This window comes from Pleuronectes platessa, chromosome 19 (assembly GCF_947347685.1).
Source record: "Pleuronectes platessa chromosome 19, fPlePla1.1, whole genome shotgun sequence".
NCBI lineage: Eukaryota > Metazoa > Chordata > Actinopteri > Pleuronectiformes > Pleuronectidae > Pleuronectes > Pleuronectes platessa.
The window spans coordinates 3,476,431-3,496,216 of NC_070644.1; the positions used below are offsets into that span (position 1 = coordinate 3,476,431).

Consider the following 19,786-nt stretch of genomic DNA (forward strand, 5'->3'; position numbering starts at 1 on the left):
GGGAAGAATAGAAAAAAACGGTGGACATTTTGAATTAAAATGACTAACTTTGGACAACATACACAAATTATTTAACTTGTTTAGTTACAACAGCTCTGGGTTATTGGTTTGGTTCAGCAAACCCTCTGATCCTGCATTATATTTGTTAGGTGACAGAACTTCATACAAAATATATCTAAATGTAAATTTTTGGTTTCATTATTATAGTGGGTTTAATTAATGAGCCATTGAAAGGACAAGATAGACACAATGATAGAAACAGCATCCACTGTAGGTGTAGGCCTGATAGATTAAAAGGTGAGTTTGGAAGATGGGATCTCTTCCTGGGATCTCTTTAGCTACGCTTTCACGAGAGGCCAAAATGCTCCTGTCGCACATTTCTTTTCATTTTATTGATGACTCAATTTCTCACCAATCTTATGTGTTGCTGAAGGGTCTGTGACCAAGAAGTCATGTGAAGACCTTTCTGTCGGCATGTGTCTGATGTTTCTTTGCAAAATCAATACAAATCCTAAATGCATAATGATATACACAACTTTAGTCCGAAGAGCCATCACAACACAACCAACAGGCATAGGACAAAAACATACTATAAAGTTTATTCTAATCCCTAATGTTTAACCTTTTTATTGAAAACCAGGCAGAATGTGATAGGATACAAAGACAGGAAAATGAAAAAACGATGTATAATGATCTCTGCTTTCCTTCCTCGTTGATTCACAAACCAGCCTGTGGAGCGTTTTTTGTCAACACTTTACTGATATCACTTAAGAAATCTAAACATGGCTCTGGCCGTTCATTTGATTTGTACTGTAAATATTATTTTCCTGGCAGATAGCCAGGCTTTGCTGTTTAAAGTTGAAGTGACCGACAAAGTAAAGGATTTTGTTAACGATCTTAATGTTGAAGAACCACAATAGAAGATCGCTCACTTAACAGATGTAACCGTTACAATCATTTGCAGTAAATATCTAACAATAGCTCAAATGCAAATAGAGATTATTAATTGTGAATGATTCATAATTTACTTACTCACACACTGCAATCACACTCACAAGGGTTTATGTTACACAATTACAAACACACTGCAACAAGCAACTACTTCTTTGGGGTTGTGAAATCTTAATTGTTTATAGCAGATTTAACCAATTCATACATTTTATTTAAGTTATATCTGCATTATGCTTTAATAAAATCTGATAAAATACCCCGCAATATAAGAAGGGAACATAGCAGCACCTGGCTTCACAACCTTCTCCCTTCAATGGAGGAAATGTTATTCTCAGAAGAATTTGTCTCATCTTTGGGACTCCGTCTCAGCAGTTTGTTCAGGATCTTGTTAAAGGCGCCACTAAAGGCTGGGCTGGAGAAATAATACACCACAGGGTTGAGGACGCTATTGAAGTAAGTGAAACACACCGATGTGTAGAATGCCAGGTTGGCCTCCTCAAAATATTTGCACTCATCATACCATAGCTTAAGGACCCATACAGCGATACGCGATATAGTGCTGGGAAAGAAACATACAATAAAGATCAGCGCCACAGCCAACACGAACTGAACAGCCCGCTTGATTTTCCCCTTTTTGTCCACAGTCCTGCTTTTCAGCTGCCAGGTGATTCTGACTGTGCAGAAGGCGACGATCACAGTCGGCAGGAAGAACTGGACGACATAGAAAGTATTGTGCCAGGTGGAGAGGGGGCTGAAGCCCAGGCAGATGTTGAAACTCTCACACTGTGTGCGGTTGCTGTTGTAGAAAAAGTGCTCATTGGCAAGAAGGTAACCAGTCGCAAGAAATATCAGACCCCAGAGCCCGAGAGAAACCCAGAGAGCATAGCCCAGGCCCATTCGGTTGATCTGACTCAATGGGTGGACGATCTTGAAGTATCGATCAACAGCCACGGCAGTGAGGAAGAAGATCCCCGCCGCACGGTTGGCTGCCAGCAGAAAGAGCAGGATACGACAAAGGACATCGCCATACAGCCAGTTTTTTCCACGCCTGTAGTAGTCTGCTCTGAATGGCAGGCAGAACAGCACAATGGAGTCAGCGACAGCCAGGTGAGTCAGGTACACAGAGTTGGGCTTCCAGGTGTCCATGTGAAAGACGAACATCCACAGAGCGACAAAGTTCCCCATCAGTCCAAACATGAACTCCAGGATCAGAATTGGAGGCAAAACCCTGTCCAGGGTGGGAGACTCGAAGGCGCAGCACTTGTCCTTGAGCGTAAGATTCATTGCTGAAATGGCCAGTGAAACACAACACCCACCTGCTGCTCTTTATAGTGTCAACACTGATAGGCTGTACCAGGTGACTTCTTTGGTAGAGAATCAGGTTTGCGTTCGCACAAATGATTCTCAAACACACATCTTAATTCCTGAGTTGTGCGAACATCTGTGCAAGGCGTGTTATCTTTTGGGAAGTGCTATTGACCCAGAGGAGCAGGGCAGCAATTGTAAATGTTATCTGTCTGGGGACTGTGCCTTCATTATAAAACTATTTTGCAGCAGAATAGGTGCACTCATGGGTATTGAGTAGGATACAAGAAAAACAAGTGCCCTGTGGCTGAGGAAAAGCAAGGACTACAACAACATAACCACAGAGTACATAAACATCACAACCCTGTAAAAAGTCCTTCAAAACTTTTTGAAAATCAGAAGCATTGCTATAAAGAACTCTGTTGGAAAAAAAGACATGAGAAGTAGAGGTGAGGGAGACTGAAATTTATTAGCCTACAGTTGCTTGAGTGAAGAACATTTGGGGAGGAAGTCACGCCACACCACACCTTTGGCAAACGAGAGAAAGTGGCTATTAACTAAAAAATGCCAAGTGAGTGGCCAAGTCCGCAGCTTTTTATGTACAGTAAATAAAAGAGGTATAAAATGACTTAATGTGTACATTTGGCCAGGTCGTTGCTGTTACAGGTCACATCCATTATTCAAAGTGCATATTTGGTCTTCACTTCTTGACTTCACCCAGATCATCAATGCTTTCATCATCCACCTACAACAGAGAGATTGCATTTGAGTATTTGATTTCAACATTTTTAAATGTCAATGGAAAAATTCAAAAAAGTGAAAAACGTCCAGTGTGTAGGATGTAGATTCATCTAGTGGTGAATTTGCAGATTGCAACACACTGACTACCTCTCCCCTCACCATCCAGGTGTGTGGGAGAACCTATAGTGACCATCAGGTACTGTTAAACAAAGTCCCTCTCCAGAGACAGGATTGTGTTGATGTTTGGATTGTCTGTTCTGGGACACTGTAGAAACATGTTGGTGCAACATGGCGGACTCCTAGTAAGAGAACCAGATCCCCATAAAGATATAAGGGCTCATCAAATAGTATGGAAAATACAACCGTCATTGGTGTAAGGGGATAGACACTAATGAAAACATCAGTATTTTACTAAATCCTACACACTGGTCATTTAAAAGCTGTAAACCGTAACAGGATAAACAGCGATCCTCACTAAAAAGCACATATGCCTGAGAACAAAAACACGAAAGATAGAGCCTCAACTTATGAATAAACCAAATTACTTGAACAAAGTCCAAGAAAACCTGGAGCCTGTTCCAACTCCAAAGCTTAAAACGGTTTGCTTGTATCAAAATTTAGAAAATCCACTATATCAGGCACGGCAGTCTATTTTTTTTAGACACATACTAACACTCTCTTTTGTCGGTCGGTCCCACACTTGGGTCCAGACAGTAGTATGTGTATTGAATGGTTTGCTATGGAATTTACTTAGAACATCAATGTTCCCAACATGTTCCTAGAGGTTTCATCTAGCGGCACCATCAGGTAAAACATTTATTATTTGTTCAATACTTTGGTTTATGCCTTCAAACTAAATGGCATCCATATCAAGCATTTGGGTACGCAAAAGTTTGCGATTATCTCAAAACACAGTGGCCTAAAATTAAAACATTGGATTTGTAAACTGCTATTTACTGCATTTAGTAATGGCATACAACAATCCACTTCACATATTAGTATTTGAGCATTGATATGCATCTGTAACTGCATTTATCTCATTGAATTTGTTTAACTGGACAGCCAGTGTTTGGTTGGACCTTATCACAACTGTCGAAATATATACTTTTATTAATCAAAAAATATTTAAATGAGAAAAAGTTGAAGATAGAGCCAATAATCTTCTCAGCAATCCAGCCAAGTCCCATCTGAACATAACAGCAAAGACAAAGAGAGGCTCAAATTCATAGAAAAAGTACTTAATACACACCAATACTAATCCTACAGTGTTCTACATGTAAGACAACTCACCTCAGGCCACTTCTCTTGAATGACGTCGATTATGTCATCTGTAAAATCTCCCTGAATGATAATTTCATCCTCAGCTGTAACTGAGGCACCGCAAGAGAATTTCTGGGCAAAGAATCGCTGAGCCTCTTTAAGTTCGATGTCTGCAAGAGGCAACACAGGATTCATGTTCAGAGTCAGGCATCAACACAAAAGGGACTGAAACATCAAAACGTATAAAACATGTTAGACTCTCACCGAATGTTGCCAGACCACAAACCCGTGTGACGTATTTCTTCTTGGCTCTTGGGATTTTTGCTATCGAAACTTTCTGAGGCAAGGTCTTCTTTTTCTGTTTGATCTGGCCTCTTCCACCTTAAGTAGGTAAAATGGGATTAAGACAGATTTAAGACAATGTTACTTTGTAAACACGACAAGACATTGGATTAAATTGCCTTCTCGTGATGCAGCATGTAACCCCAAGTCATAGCTATTTAGTAGTTTGTGAGATACTTGACAATGACCCTGGTTAACATTGTAGGGACTAAAGGAACCAGGAGGAGCAGCGGCAGTGAGCAGATAAAATGGGCTCAGACAACAGGAGTTTCAGACTGATTTAACCCTGACCGCCCCTCTGTAAATCAGAGGAGGGATCTGGTCTGGAACCTCGGTCGGAATTGATGTTCAGACCAGATTATCTGCTAGTGTGAGGGGCTACAGACACTTCTTAGATCTCCCAACGCAGAATCCTCAGGGTATAGCTATCAAAAATGTTTGATTTTAGGATTTAAAATTGGGATTATTAAATCAGTGCATCCCGAGTAGAATCATGACAGCCAATGAGCCCCATTACCTCTGGAGCAAAAGTCTAGATAATATCCTGGTAACAAGCTTAGCACTGTCCGGTGGCTGTGTTTAAAACTACTCTCACTGTGTGCAGCATTAAATCGGACTGTGATTGGAATTTGTTCTTGACTAACGTTATTTCTGGCCATCGTAGCTGCTTAAAGAAGGATTGCTGCAATACTGAACTGCCTGTTACATGCAGTAATCCCTGATGTAAATAAGGCAATAAAAGGCTCTTGCACTTTAGCTCAAATTGGGCATTTTAAGGTTGGTATTTCCCAGGTAACAATTGATTTTGACTTACCTCTCTTCTGTTTCTTTTTCTCCTCCTCCTCGCCTAGAGGGGCCACTTCTCCAATGCCGGGTTCCTGGTTGGGTAAGTTCGCTGCCGGGCCAGTGGGACAGAAGTAAAATGGAAGATATTAAAACCAATCCCACAACATTAAATCACAATATCACTGTTGGTGGGTTTAGGACACATCTTCACAAAAACTATTCCCACACAGGATAACATTAGGAGATATGATAACTTAACAAGCATTAACATTTAGTTAATTTGTGTGTCACGTAGCTGCATGAGCTGTAACACAATATTATTGTGTGTATTGTGATATGGTCTATGGTGTGAGCTTGAATATGGTGTGAGCTTGAATGGCTATATTTTTATGAATGGGAATGCTGGGACATTGTATTGTTCTATGTACAAGATCTTTACTTTCAGGTTTTTATGCCAGGTCATTGTGGCAAAACCAAAATGTACGTTTTTGTATTCGTATTACCATATATATATATAACTCCAAGAATAAATACTTGATAAATGTATATTCCACAGCTCTATTATTAATATTATCATTATCACAGTAGTGTAAAGTAAACTTTGGGGAAACTGAAGAAAACTCATCAGTGACACTTACCAACGGTCATCCTGGCAAATATATCTGGAAAGTTCTTCTCAAGCCATTGTCTACATTTGGCTGGCTCAGGCATGTACTCACAGTACTGCAGACACAACCATGTAGATTTAATTAGACCTCACACAACAGCACAGTTGACACTGCTTTAATGACAACACAATATCCAAATAGGTAGACTTACCTCTGAAGGCAGGGAGCACACTGCAGAAAGAGAGAGAAAAGTTCTGTCACATTTTGAAAAAGTGCAATGTTTAAATCTTACAAAGATAAAAAAACTCAGTACTGTACCTCCACAATAAGTAACTTTAAGTGGGTACTTAGAATTAGGATTTATCGTCCGATGGTCTGTCCTCTCTGAAGAACCTGATTCCATCTCAGTAGTAGCCATCACAAATTATCTGAATACAGAGAAATGGAAAGAAACATTAATGGCAAAGGACACATATGCAAATATTAAATGATAGTCCATCTGTACAGCTTCAAATCCAACATGATAACTATTCTTTCAATTATATATGTATATATATATATATACATATATACAGGGGTTAATTTGTGCCGGATCCTGCCGGAACAGGATCCGGCACCTCTTGGTTTTGGCCTGCCCGTGTTCCGGGACTTATTTGGGCTGATCCGGTACCTCTCGTATAGAAAAACATATTGATACAGAGCTGCCAACTCTCACGCTTTCGGCGTGTGACACACATCCAATTTCTCACGCCCAAAAAAAAAAGTGATTTCTTACAAGTGGCCAATACGTCGATCGCGAAGGCAGTGTGGGCCGGCGCCGCCACGCCCCCCCCCCCCCCTCCCCCGACAAGAGGTCCGCCGCTGACGAGGTTCGCTACATCGTCCAGGGTGGGGGGTGGCGGCGGCGGCTAAAGACACACCGCCGCTGACGTTTTGTAATAAATCTCTCATTTGATTTTTGTGTTTGCAACTTGTTTCTGCTTGCGCGGCTATATTTTGGTCAGCCCCGACAAAATCTCACGCCAAGGTTTTTTATAAAATAAAACAATAATATTCATATAATAATTTACAGAACAAGTCCCATGAATTTCATGTTGTTTATTAAGATAAAACGACGTCATTTGAAAGACTGAGATCTGTTGTTGATGCACCCCGCTTTGCAGACAAAAACTTTTGAAATTTGCCGCATCTGGGGAGCAAGCAGCAGAGAGGAACAGAGAGTTACCTGTTCAATGCAAACATGTCAAAAAGACAGTTGAATTTACTGTCCTGTTTCAAAAAGAAGGAAGAGTTGCATGACGCTTCGAAACGAGTCAGAAAAGCCTCGACAAGCGGCGACAAGGGCAGTTGCAGCGGTCATGTTGACGAGCAAAACCGGCTGCAGCAGGAGACTAGCGCCGCAACCGCTAGCCAGCTTCACCGACAGCTAGCCAAGCCAGGGCAGGAGGCCGGTACCGCGGCAGCAGCAGGTCAGGTTGCCCGCCAGCCGGAGCGGGAGCTAGCTACATCGCCAGCATCACAGACACACGCAGTAAAACCCGAAACAGGGAGGAGGAGGAGAATCCGGACATGGTCGTGATGTGGGGTGTTTTGGACAACTAAATATGGTGAGCTTACTGTCTATTAATAGGCCGCCGTGCCAATCTTTAAATAATAATAATGGAAGATTTATGTGATTTATTGTAAGCTTTGAACCTTTATTTTTTATGTTTTACAAGTTAGATCCATGTTGAGAAATTAATTGCTGACTGTAAGTCCCACCTGTGTTGATGTGGGCATTTGCCTGTGCTGTGCAGTATAGCCTAAAATAATTGTAAATTATTGTCATAAAATTTATACCATGGATATTATTTGAAATTAAGGCTTGTAAGTCCCACAGCATTGTCAGTGGGCACTTGCATGTTTTTTTCAGCACCGTTTTCTTTATGCGTTCCGGGACCTGTGCCCGTCTGGTCATCCCTGCGCTGTCATATGTACTTTGCGTTCCGGCACCTTGTGATTTACAAATTAAGCACTGCATATATATATATATATAGTCATTGTTTTAGGTACTACGTCATAAGGGGAGTCGCTACTAATAATTGTTTGTCATTATGTTGGTTTTAATCATTCAATCAATTTACTGCATAGTCCACTTGAAAATAGTTTTAAATTTCCTTTGGATGGATCTAGGGGTCTGTCAGTTTAGTGCAATATGAAATATAGTGCTGCCATAAGTGACAACTTTCAGCATCAGGTCAAATTCCAATTGGTTCCTCCAGGAATCGATCAAATGTTTTTTCCCCCCTATTAAATGTTAGAAAATAGTGTAAGACACATCACAACATTTCCTTAAAGTCCACATCGCGATATTAAAATCACTTGTTTGGTCCAACTTGTCGTTAAGAACGCATACATGTTGGAGCCATCATATAATTTGGCATTTCTATGTTGCAAATGGTCTAAAATAATTAATTAATTATCTAAATAGCTGCAGGTTCACTTGATTGAGCTAAACTGATTGGCCAATTTGGGCAATTCTGACAAATAATATTGTAGAGGAAACATTGAGGAAAATAGGATTGTCATAAGGAGTACGACTAAATCAAAGGCACATTTAAAACATAACGACACATCTTAAAATAAGTCGGGATAAAAGCTTTAAGCCTTCACTCCACATCAAAGTATTTTCTGATTTGTGATTATCAGACTCCATTGCAGACCTGACTATACTTGTGCAATTATTTCATCATGCTAGCATGCACTGCCAACGCTGTACGTGTCTTTAAATGTCACGTCCACGAGCAGCAGGAACCCAACGTCAGAAAACAACTGGAATAGTCCACAAGTCGTTTACTTGAGTGTGAAGTTAACTCATTACTTGAGATAACCCATAAATAGCGAGTAACACAGCACCAAGCCACAGCTAGCTTCATCTGGCTAACACATGCGGCTGTTTTAGAACTGATCCTTCAGTCAGATTATTCCATCGATTCGGTTTGAATCGCCCTGTCATTGTAGGTGTTGTAGTCGCATAGACAAACTACGCTATGCCTTGCTGAAGCACACATCTACACAGCTACATACGAGTGGTTTCATTCATCAGGTAACACCGAGTCACCCAGCTGTCACCGTTAGTCGGCATTAGCTTAGCATGCTAGCTGAGCTAACGCAGCGCACACTGGGAAAGGCTCTGCTGCCCAGTAACTGGATAAAGACACAAGACACGTCGAGTTACATACCCCGCGAAATATACTCTAAAACTGCTGTCTGTCCAGGGAGTCCGTTCGCATCGTTAGCCTCAGTGTGACTTTTAGAAAATCATTGTCATTGATTGAGGTTTAGTTGGCGTACTTTGAGCACGCCTAGTTGCGACTCTTGTTTGGGTTGTTGAAGCTGCTGATTCGCTGCGCGAAAGTGCGACACCGCCCTCTTGCGGACCGGAAAGCGACCACACACACATGCTGTTATTTATTTTACTAAGATTGAATATGACGTGCAAAGTGTGACAGAGAATATGAAAATAGAGATGGGGGGGCAAATCTTGGCAGATCTTCCATCTACCAAATAATGCACCCCCCTCCCATTTTCCCCAGCTGATATTTTAGGTCATTTTGAAGATTAGATAAAATAAAATAATTATGTATTAGTCCCACAATGGGGAAATTTGCAATATTACAGAAGCAAGAGTCAAAACTAGGCATCAGTAAGTAATTAGTGACATGCAATATTTAAGGGTAAGGATAATAATACACTCTCCAGGGGGGTGATTGCTCTTGTTTCCTCTATTATTCAGATATTCATTGCTTTATAAACAGTCTTTTTAAAGACTCACTCCTTCCTGCACTTGCAGCAGGCCTATTCGTAGCCTAATCTAAGGAGTACTTTGCTCCACAGTCTTTTTTAGAAAGCTCATAGCCCCAAGAGCTAGCCTTCTAGCTAGCTAACTTCTTCCAACCGCAGCTAGCCCTTTTCTCCTTAACACCTACCTTTAGATCTTCAATCATCCACCGTGTTGCAACAAATAAAACACCAGCACTTGAATAGTGTTCTGTGCTGTCCCTGTCTACATTGTGTACTGTTCGTTTTGTTAGGTACCAGGAGATGTGCGGCGCAGGAGATGTGTGCGTTTTTTTATTAATTTGATGTAAAAAAAAATTAAATTTTTTTTTTTTTTATTTATGTGCAACGCAGGATGTGCGCCGCAGGATGTGCGCACATCTGCGCAGCAGGAGATGTAGGCCGCAGGAGATGCGTTCGCAGGATGTGCGCTCTTGCCATCTGTATATGAGACCGAGAGCTGTTGTGTTGCAGGTATGGCCTGCCCCTTTAAGGAAAGTTTGTATTGTGTGACGCAGTGCACCTGGGTATTGTGGGAAAAGACGCTAATAGTGTGTGAATAACGAGAAGTGACGGACCACCTAGAGGTGATTCGAGTGTTGCTCCTGCTGTATATCCGAGAAATAAAGTGGCTGCATTCCAAGTAAAGAAACATCTCCTCCTCCTTCTTCATGGAGCGGTCCGGACAGCGATCCAAGATAACCTGTGAGCCGAGCTCCAGACTACGGCTCGGAGCCGAGACACTGGCCAGAGAAGAAAACACTTACCAACCAATACGTTGCTTGTTTGGTATTATTGATATACACCACGTACATAACACATACACATATTGACATATTCGCACACATTCCTTATACCTTTTACTCCACTGTTGGTGCATAGTCAACACTTTATATCACACATCCCAACTCCCTGATTCAGTTAGCACAGAGATAGTGAGTAGACCTTGGCCCACAATCTCTCCCAGACAGCACACTAACGCAGCTGCACTGACATAGAAACATTATCACCTCTGGTTACTACGACAACGGAGAGCACGTACGACATCTTCATCACGCGACATTCCAAGAGGATGAGGCACTGTCCCGTCTAGATGCAGCAGCCTCCATCTAGTTTCGACCAATCCAAGAAGAACCCCTGTCACGCCCAATATATCAATATATAATCTATGTGCGCACTCCAGGGCCGGGTCTAGGCAGGGGCAAGAGGGGGCCTGGCCCCCTCAAATAAATGTTGTGCCCCCTCAAACTAAATAGGGTTAGGGTTAGGGTTAGGCACAATGCCCCCTCAAGATTTGTGGCTGCCCCCTCATGCATGCCTGTCTAGACCCGGCCCTGGCGCACTCTGTTTAAGCGTCTTTTTTCCTGTGTAGCCTTCTGCATAGAACTAGAGAACCATGCATGTTCAATTGCTGGACACCGCGTTTTCCTGACCTGTGACCTCTGAATAAACTTGCTTAATTTCAACTTGAGAACGACGACTCCTCTCCTTTGATTTCCACCCGCAACAGTATGCATGTGTGTGTGTGATGAATCATGGGTAACGTAGTGCGTAGTTACTTGGTTCAGGTTAGGCTACATCGCGGACATTTCACGGGCACTGAGCAACGACATGGTGCAAGCATTCGATTTAGACAGCGTCTCTCCTCAGGAGAAGGAAGACATTCCGTAACGTTTTAGCTAGACCTCAGATAATATTGTAACGGACTGGTAGTTAGGTTTATGTTCTGTCTGACTGCTATGTGTTTGTTATGACTTATGTTCAGCTAACTACACCAAGTCAATAAGTATTGGGATTTCCAGAGGGTCAGTGAACCAGTCGGGGTGGGGCAAGTGACAGTTCTAGACCAATGGCTGGAGAGTTACCTGGCATGACAGGCTCTCATTGGCTGATGAGTTGGCATGTCAAGGGTGAATGAGGAAGGGGAGTGAAGAACACAGTAGTGGATGACAGGAGTGTCGGAGTTACGGACAAGAAGTGTGTCGTGTTCGCTGGACTTTAATAAAGTAACACATAAAGAGAGAAGTTTCCTGTCGTCTATAAGCGAGGATGCTGAAATATGAAATATGAACGTGTTCACCGTTCAAATTCAGTATTTGTCATTGAGGTGCGTTCAGTTCATTGTTCTCACAAAAGTGAACGTGTTCAATGAACGCGTTCTTTTGCGTTCGTTCATGCACAACTTCTGCGCCGCAGGAGATGTACCTGCGCAATTTTTTGATTAATTTGATTTAATTATAATTTTTTTGTAAATAAATGTTTTATTTATGTGCACCGCAGGAAATGTGCGCCGCAGGATATGGTCGCAGTTTTTTTATTAATTTCATTCAAATATATTTTTTTATTTTAATTAAATTTTTTATTTATGTGCGCCGCAGTATGTGCGCCGCAGGAGATGCGCGCGCAGTTTTTTAATTAATTTGATTTAAAATTTTTTTTAATTTTAATAATTTTTTTTATTTATGTGCGCAACAGGAGATGTGTCGCAGCAGGAGATGTGCGCCGCAGGAGATGTGCGACGCAGGAGATGTGCGACGCAGGAGATGTGCGCAGCAGGAGATGTGCGCCGCAGGAGATGTGCGCCGCAGGAGATGTGCGCCGCAGGAGATGTGCGCCGCAGGAGATGTGCGACGCAGGAGATGTGCGCAGCAAGAGATGTGCGACGCAGGAGATGCGCACGCAGATTTTTTATTAATTTGATTTAAATATTCTTTTTTAATTTTAATTAAATGTTACCCAATTTTTTGGGGTAAATAAATGTTTTATTTATGTGCACCGCAGGGTTTGCGACGCAGGATGTGCGCAACAGGAGATGTGCTGTGAACGACAGTGTGACGAGTTGGGGAGTCTCTTCGACCCGAAGGCTCGCGCCGGGGGGCTCGAGCTGCCGCCCGTGTCGAGGGCCGTCTCTTTGATAGGGGGTCTCCGTGACCCCGACACTTGCGAAGCCGGGCCGGTCCGGCTCCCCGCATCGTGCACTCGAGCCTGTTGTTGCTCAGTGGTCGTTGAAAATAAAAAAAATTAGGATACAGTGGCAAAGCTTTTGCCTTTTTTTGTAATCTCCGCACTCTACGCTCCAAGTTGCGCGCCGGTGTGACGTAGGACCCCTGGGATGCCCGCGTTGGGGAGTCTCTTCGGCCTGGGTCTCGGCGACCTGAAGGCTCGCGTCGGGGGGCTCACGCTGCCGCTCGAGTTGACGGCCGTCTCTCCGATAGGGGGTTTCCGTGACCCAGAGACTCGCAACGCCGGGCCGGTCAAAGTAACTATGGCAACACTGGACACGACACTACTAAGTGCTCCAGGGTCTCTGGCAGCGAGCAGAAGGGACACCCCCCCTCAGTGCTTGGGTCCAGGTGAGCTCTGTATCTGTTTGTAGCTAGAGCTCCGTGTATAATTCTCCACTGGATGTCTGCCATCCGTTTCTCCACAGGAGGTGTATACAGGACCCGCCAGCTGCCACTAGGGGAATAATCTGAGCCAAAAACCTCCGTCCATTTCGAACCCCTGACTCCTTCTAGAGAGCGACAGTTCAGGACCTTCACACAGCTGCATTTAAGTTGTTTCCCTGCAGAGGTGTTGAAAGGGCCCAGTGCTGGAGTCCTGAGGGTCAGCAGCCGGCCGCTCTCTTCTCTCCACTCCCCCACTGCAGGACTCACATTCAGGACAGGAAACTGGTATTCTTCTGTTTTTGTCCACTGGTCAGCCTGGCTTTGGCTCTGGGCGAAGGTCCGAAGAGGCTGGGGCAGTGACTGCCACACCTCGTCCACGAGGCTCCGCAGCATCCTGGTAGATCTTATCCCCGTCACCGCCTCCAGCCTCTCCAGTGATGTCCGTGTCAGGTGGCCCAGCTTCCCTTTTCCCGCCTCCCTGAACTTGTTTTGTACTGTAGTTGATGAGGATGTGGATGTTAGGTCCAGGAAACCATTGTTAAACAGTGGCTCCTCAAAGAGCCACATCCCAGGCGTTGGGTCAGCAGGCCTCTTGAAGGTGAGAGTCCTCCAGGCATCTAATACGGATGTATAGAAAAGACTGAGCCCAGTCAGTCTGTGTAGAGGAGAGTTTAACAGGAATAGTTGTTTGTCGTACCCGAGGCCCCCGGCTCTCCAGAGCAGCGTGCGGGCCACAGCCGACCAGCACAGTGTGGAGCCGTACAGCAGCCTCTGGGCTGCCTGCAGTCTGAAAGCATCAGTCCTGGATATGATGTCTGTCAGTTCATGGCCCCCCTCTGCCACAGGGAGGTACAGCACGCACCCAGTGATGGCCCGACCAGAAGAAGTCCACCAGCAGCCTCTGTAGTTGTTGCAGGAGTCCCACAGGGATACTATCCACAGGGATACTGCAACCAGGTTATTGACGATCAGAGTTCTTCCCCTGTAGGACAGCTGGGGTAGCAACCATTTCCATTTAGACAACTTGAGCTGCACCTTCCCCAGCACTCCCTCCCAGTTCTGCCTCTCTATCTCTTCACTGCCTAAAAACAAACCGAGGACTTTTAACCCTTTTACTCCCCATGTCAGGTTCCCAGGGAGACGGGGTATTCTCCCTGCGTCCCACTGACCAATCACACATGCCTCGCTCTTTTCCCAGTTCACCTTGGCTGTCGTAGCCTTTGCATACAATGCCAGACTGCCCTCTAATTCCTGTATGTCCCCCTGATCCCGGACAAGAATGTTTACGTCATCAGCATAAGCTGATATTATTATCGGGGGACTTTGAGGCAGCTCTGGCATGTATGTATCATTATATAATAATTATATAATAACTTCAACGAGGATAGAAAGTGCTCCCTGACACCAAAAGCCTGCAGTGTGGCAAACAAGAATGCACGATCGACACGATCAAAGGCTTTTTCTTGGTCGATGGAAATAATGCCAATATTAATGCCATATGTTGCACACAAATCAAAAATGTCTCTCATTAAAAACAAATTGTCCTGGATTGACCTTCCTGGTATACAATAAGATTGGTCAGCTCTAATAAATACTTCCATAAAAACCTTGAGTCTATTTGCTAAAACCTTAGATATAACCTTATAGTCACTGCATAAAAGAGAGACGGGTCTCCAGTTCTTCAGCAGTGTTAGATCTTCTTTCTTCGGTAGCAGTGATATTACAGCCCGTCTGCAGGAGGCTGGAAGAAGCCCTTTCCCAAATGCCTCCTTCAGGACATCAAGCAGATCCTGTCCCATACTGTTCCAGAAATGTTTTAAAAAATCTGCTAGTAATCCATCCAACCCTGGTGACTTGCCTGCAGCCATCTGTGATACAGCAGTGGTCAGCTCCTCCAGCGTGATGTCAGTGCTCAGGGTGTCTCGCTCACCTGGACTCAGCTGTGGGAGGTCCTGCAGCAGCTCGGCCACAGCTTCCCCGTCACACTCCTCCGCCCCAAACAGGTCGGTATAAAAGTCCACCGCGTGTCTCCTCATCTCTGCTGGTTCAGATGTAATATTCCCATCCGGCAGCCGGAGACCCACCATCTGCTTCCCCTGGGCCACGGATCTCTCCAGGTTAAAAAGAACGTGGTAGGTGCATCTATGTCTTTTAATTTCTGGAACCGAGCTCGAACCAGAGCTCCTTTGGCCTTCTCCTGGAGAAAGGAGTTAAGTTGTTGTCTTTTACCTTTTAATTTCTCTGTGTTGGTAGGTACGCTCTCCAGCTCCTTAATGTCTTCCTCCAACTGCTCCATCGCTCTTTTAATGTTTCTCGTAGAGCATGCAGTGTACTGCTGGCAGAAGACCTTAATTTGACCCTTGCGAACCTCCCACCACTGACCCAGGTAGGGAAACGAGTCTTTCTTGGAACACCAGTTGGCCCAGAACAGTTTAAAATTCTCACAGAAATGTAAATCATTTAAAAGCTTAACATTAAAATGCCAGAAGGATCCAGACTTTCTAGCAGGAGATAAAAGTAGCTGGATTTGACAGTTTGTCACACGTGTGATAAAAGGAGCGGATATGTAAAATCTGTTCAGCCGGGCCCCACTGACCCTGCCATCTGTTATTTTGATCCAGGTATACCGCCTGGTGGAAGGATGTTTCCTCCGCCACACGTCCACTAGATCTGCCTCTTTGACTGTCTGGCCCAGAAAAGAGGAGGACTGAGGATGGAGCTCCTGTCCTGTTGCAACCCAGTCTCATCAGAAAACTTTCAATGGCAACGTTGGTCCACTTGGAAAAATGTTACCATCTCACAATCTGGCCTCTCAGGTTGTAAAATTGTCACGTCTCTGTCCGCCCATTGTTTTGCATTGGCGTATTCTCACGTCACGTGACTGCCAAGCTTCCGTCTGTGGAAAGTAAAACATGGCGGAGATTCCTTGTTTTTTCAGATAAAAATCTAATTTTGTAACTTAGTTTGGGCATAAAAATACATTCTGACGCCATTTCTAGTGAGAAATGTGCTCTTTGCTTCCACAGTCTTCAGCCAGTTCATGCTTATGAAATATATTTTAATAGTTATCACGAATATTTTTATCGTTGCTATGATGGTTGCTATGACGCTGCCATGCCACCACGTCGTAGCGTGCTGTTTAAATCACCGTCACTGCGTGGTGTCGTTCAGTGATCGTGAATGTTATTCATGTTTTATAATATTAATATTTGAGGATAGATTACACCTCTAATGCGAAGGATCCTGCGACTCTGTTCATACCGAGGCCGGCCCGAGTGCGCGACCGGACATGACGTGTTTTTGTAAACATCCGGTCCTTTAACTCAGCGCTGCGCCATAAATCAGTAGCGCTTGGAAGACAACGATATAATCTTCCTTCTGTCAGGAAAGTAGTTTATTGTTTTTAAAGATCGTTACAATCTAGGTTTACAGTCCGAGTGCTGAGACAGCGGATGCGGAGTCCATCGATACACACTATGGATGCTATTCATCAGCTAATACGCCATTGTTTTGCCCCAGGCATGCTACGGCCCAGGTAGCCTGGTGTACCTGAAATGTGAATAAATAGTTAAACCAGTTCAAGACGCTTAGCTCATCATTGAGGGACGCTACAATATAAATATAAACATGCATTTGATTTATGAATGCTTTAGATTAATAAGGAGTGTATTTGTCTACCATTACTCCACAATATCAGATCAATTTGGTTTAATATATAGTATGCAATATGACAATAATGTTTTCATGTTATGGAGTTGCGATTCATTTTATAAAACAATTGCTATGTTCTGTTTTTTAATCAAGGAGGATTCAAGTGAAGCTACAGGAGTTTCAGCAACGTCAACAACTTGGACCGAACACTTTGTTTTGCTTGATGAGGAACAGACTGGAGAGAAAGAGAAGCCGTAGCTGGTCTCGTTTAAAACCTTGTATGCAGTGGATTTGTTCACTATATATGAGGATCTCAAGACTGCGGCTCTGGGAATGTCACATCAAGCTTTTGTTAGCATGCCTGAACATCGCAGAAAAGTCTTAGGTCGGTGAGTATAAAATGGAAGTACTTACCCACTGCTTGCAATATGTTTGTTATGTAAGATATGTGGGGATACCATGCTAAATGCATTACTGGAATTTACTGTTGAGGGGCTGTTTCAGGTGCAGCATTCCGTGCCCTGCGTGCAGTCTGTAAACTATATTGCTGTAAGAGCCAACGCACCTGTCGCCTGTCTCACAATTGTTGGGCCAGAGCCCAGCGGGGTGCCACCAGACACTGGAGCCGAGAGGAACAAAGGGTTGTTAAACTTTGGGCGGGAAAACATCCTCCTGCAGGCTCAAGAATCTCCCCCTGGTGGTGGAAAAATGTCCTGGGGTTTTCCCAGAAACCCCTGCTCAGTTCCAAGCCCCGCCCACTCAGATCCATTTCTGACACTCAATTGGCTTAAAGCCAGCATCATCCTATGACCAACTCCTCAAGGAGGAGGACCTCTCAGGTAGAACAAAACCACTGAGACATCAATAATCGCAGCCATTTTACCCTGCTCTGAAGACAACACCAGGCCCCCTTCGGGGCCTCCCAGCTGATTTAGTTGCTAAAGGGGGCAACCAGAGTTATTTTCTTTCATTTCTTTCATTGTCTTTTATCTCAGTCGACGTTTTTATTTTCAAAAGGACTTTTGCTCCTTTAACTTGAAAAGACCAAACAGGAAATTGCACGCGGAACAATCTCAGACTGTTTAACTTTCCCCACGGACTTTATTTTTCTTTTCCCAACGATCTACAAACGGCTTCCACAGCCGTCCCCTGCAGAAGCGCGAGATTCATTCCGCTGAGGAACACGAGCTCCACATCCCTGAAGAAGGACGACGTTCATCCCGTCGAGGCAGCACGAGAAAATCCGCTGCTTGTCCGGTCCAGCGGCCGAAGACCGCTTGAGAGACCACGTGATTCACTGGCCCGACGCGCACGCACACCGCGAGGGTGGTACAGTAAGAGGCTTTATTGTCTGGGCAGATGTTAATCTAATACGTAGCGTATTGTTTTAATACTTGAATGTATTTGTTTTGTATGAGACCGCCGAGTCTCTAGTGTTAGCGGCGATTCGCCACTTCCGGTTTCCGGTTACGGCCTTGTGCCACAGTTTTTAAGCGCCGTGAGCAGAGTCTCCAGCTCATTGTGACCGTTTGAACAACTTTAAAGAGACTTTACCGTTCAAACCTCAGCACACAACGCCACTTGGGTGCTGAGTGGTAAAGTAAATGTAACTTGTCTCTGACGGTGCTTTTAAGAGCTTTGCTCTCTCCTTGTATGCTCTCTCTCTCTCTCCTTCTAAACCGACCTATACACACATCCGATCTGTATTTAGAATACAGTTCATGTAACATAGTTAAATCTATATTCAGAGAGGCTGGACACATCTGGAAGCCATGCGGCCCAACGCCAAAGCAGAGACAAAGACTTCTCTTTGTCTGAAAATCCCTTGGTGTAATTCATGTGACGACCACCAGTGTGAGCTCCGGCCACATGGTGTCATTAACATAGACTCCATTTTGAATAACGCAAGTTAAACCCACCATTTTGAATCTATTATTGCCACGCCTCCTCTCTCCCTCTCCTCCCATTCTGGCTCTAAATTCATAACGGCTCCGCCATCTTGTTTTGTAGTCAATCCGCCATTTTGAGAGTTTTTAGGCCTTGATTCCACGAATCATGATCGGCCGCCATCTTAGATGTGACGTCACCACGTGACTGCATCATCGCCACGCCCCCTTCTTTTTCTCTCTCTCTCTCGCTCTCTCACACACCCACACACACACACACAGACACACCCACACAGACACAGAGACACATTGATAGACACAGACAGATACACACACACAGATACACATAGATGAATACATGTGTTTTTCTAAGTTGTGATAAGCGGCTGCTGTTGTTATCTTTGAAATATGGGAGTTTGTTAAAATGATGAATCATTAAATAACACTAACTTTATTTCACATGCATACACATAGACACACACACAGAGAGACACTTTGACACAGACACACACACACACACCGAGACAGACATACATAGGTAGACCGCCGGTTTTACATGTATTTTCTGAATTGTGATAAGTGCTGCTGCTGTGTTTATCTTTGAAATATCGGAGCTTGTTAAAATGATGAATCATTGAATAACATTATAACTTTATTTCCCCTTTTTAATAAATGCTTTTGTAATTAAAGTATCTGTAGTCTGTGATTATTTGTGCATATGTATGTGATTGCAGCTGGATTATGATTGCCTGTGCTCGAACTTAGAAGCCTTCACTGTTAATTAAATAATTATTAATATTAAATATTGAGATTATTGATTTGACATTTATCATTATGAGACTGATATTTATAGATTGACTCGTTGGTCCCTGTAACCAGGGTGGTGCCCCGCGACAATAAGCAATGATTACAGATTTGTATTATTCTTAATTGATAATTTTATTGTTTTCATTAATTATTTTAACTATTATTAATGGATAACCGTATCATTTCTAATTGAATGTGTTACATTTCTTAATTAATAGCTTTATCATTTTTGATTATTTTT

General features: G+C 43.6%; 2 protein-coding genes across 3 annotated transcripts; both read right to left on the minus strand.

The window, feature by feature from the left end:
• Positions 1-611: 611 nt before the first annotated feature.
• Positions 612-2,276, minus strand: LOC128425066 (hydroxycarboxylic acid receptor 3). The gene has a single exon (XM_053411561.1). The coding sequence runs from the start codon at positions 2,233-2,235 to the stop codon at positions 1,246-1,248; it is 990 nt and encodes a 329-aa protein (XP_053267536.1). The 5' UTR covers positions 2,236-2,276; the 3' UTR covers positions 612-1,245.
• A 430-nt stretch (positions 2,277-2,706) lies between these two features.
• Positions 2,707-9,383, minus strand: denr (density-regulated protein). 2 transcript variants are annotated; one of them, XM_053411567.1, is made up of 8 exons: positions 9,215-9,383; positions 6,312-6,421; positions 6,205-6,224; positions 6,024-6,108; positions 5,414-5,494; positions 4,522-4,638; positions 4,288-4,427; positions 2,707-3,001 (listed from the first exon to the last, which is right to left on the minus strand). In XM_053411567.1, the coding sequence occupies exons 2-8, from the start codon at positions 6,409-6,411 to the stop codon at positions 2,957-2,959; spliced, it is 588 nt and encodes a 195-aa protein (XP_053267542.1). In that variant the 5' UTR covers positions 6,412-6,421; positions 9,215-9,383; the 3' UTR covers positions 2,707-2,956. The 2 variants fall into 2 exon arrangements, with proteins under 2 accessions (XP_053267542.1, XP_053267541.1); XM_053411566.1 differs by having other exon boundaries at positions 5,414-5,502; positions 6,023-6,108; positions 9,215-9,382.
• Between the last annotated feature and the right edge of the window lie 10,403 nt (positions 9,384-19,786).

What these genes read in the sequence shown, in the direction of transcription:
- denr (XM_053411566.1), bottom strand. Translation starts at nt 6,411, where the DNA reads ATGGCTACTACTGAGATGGAATCAGGTTCTTCAGAGAGGACAGACCAT. An exon ending in GAAAAAGAAACAGAAGAGAG is followed by an intron (nt 4,639 to 5,413) that starts GTAAGTCAAAAT and finishes TACCTACTTAAG; the next exon opens with GTGGAAGAGGCCAGATCAAA. An exon ending in TTGTGGTCTGGCAACATTCG is followed by an intron (nt 4,428 to 4,521) that starts GTGAGAGTCTAA and finishes TGCCTCTTGCAG; the next exon opens with ACATCGAACTTAAAGAGGCT.
- LOC128425066 (XM_053411561.1), bottom strand. Translation starts at nt 2,235, where the DNA reads ATGAATCTTACGCTCAAGGACAAGTGCTGCGCCTTCGAGTCTCCCACC.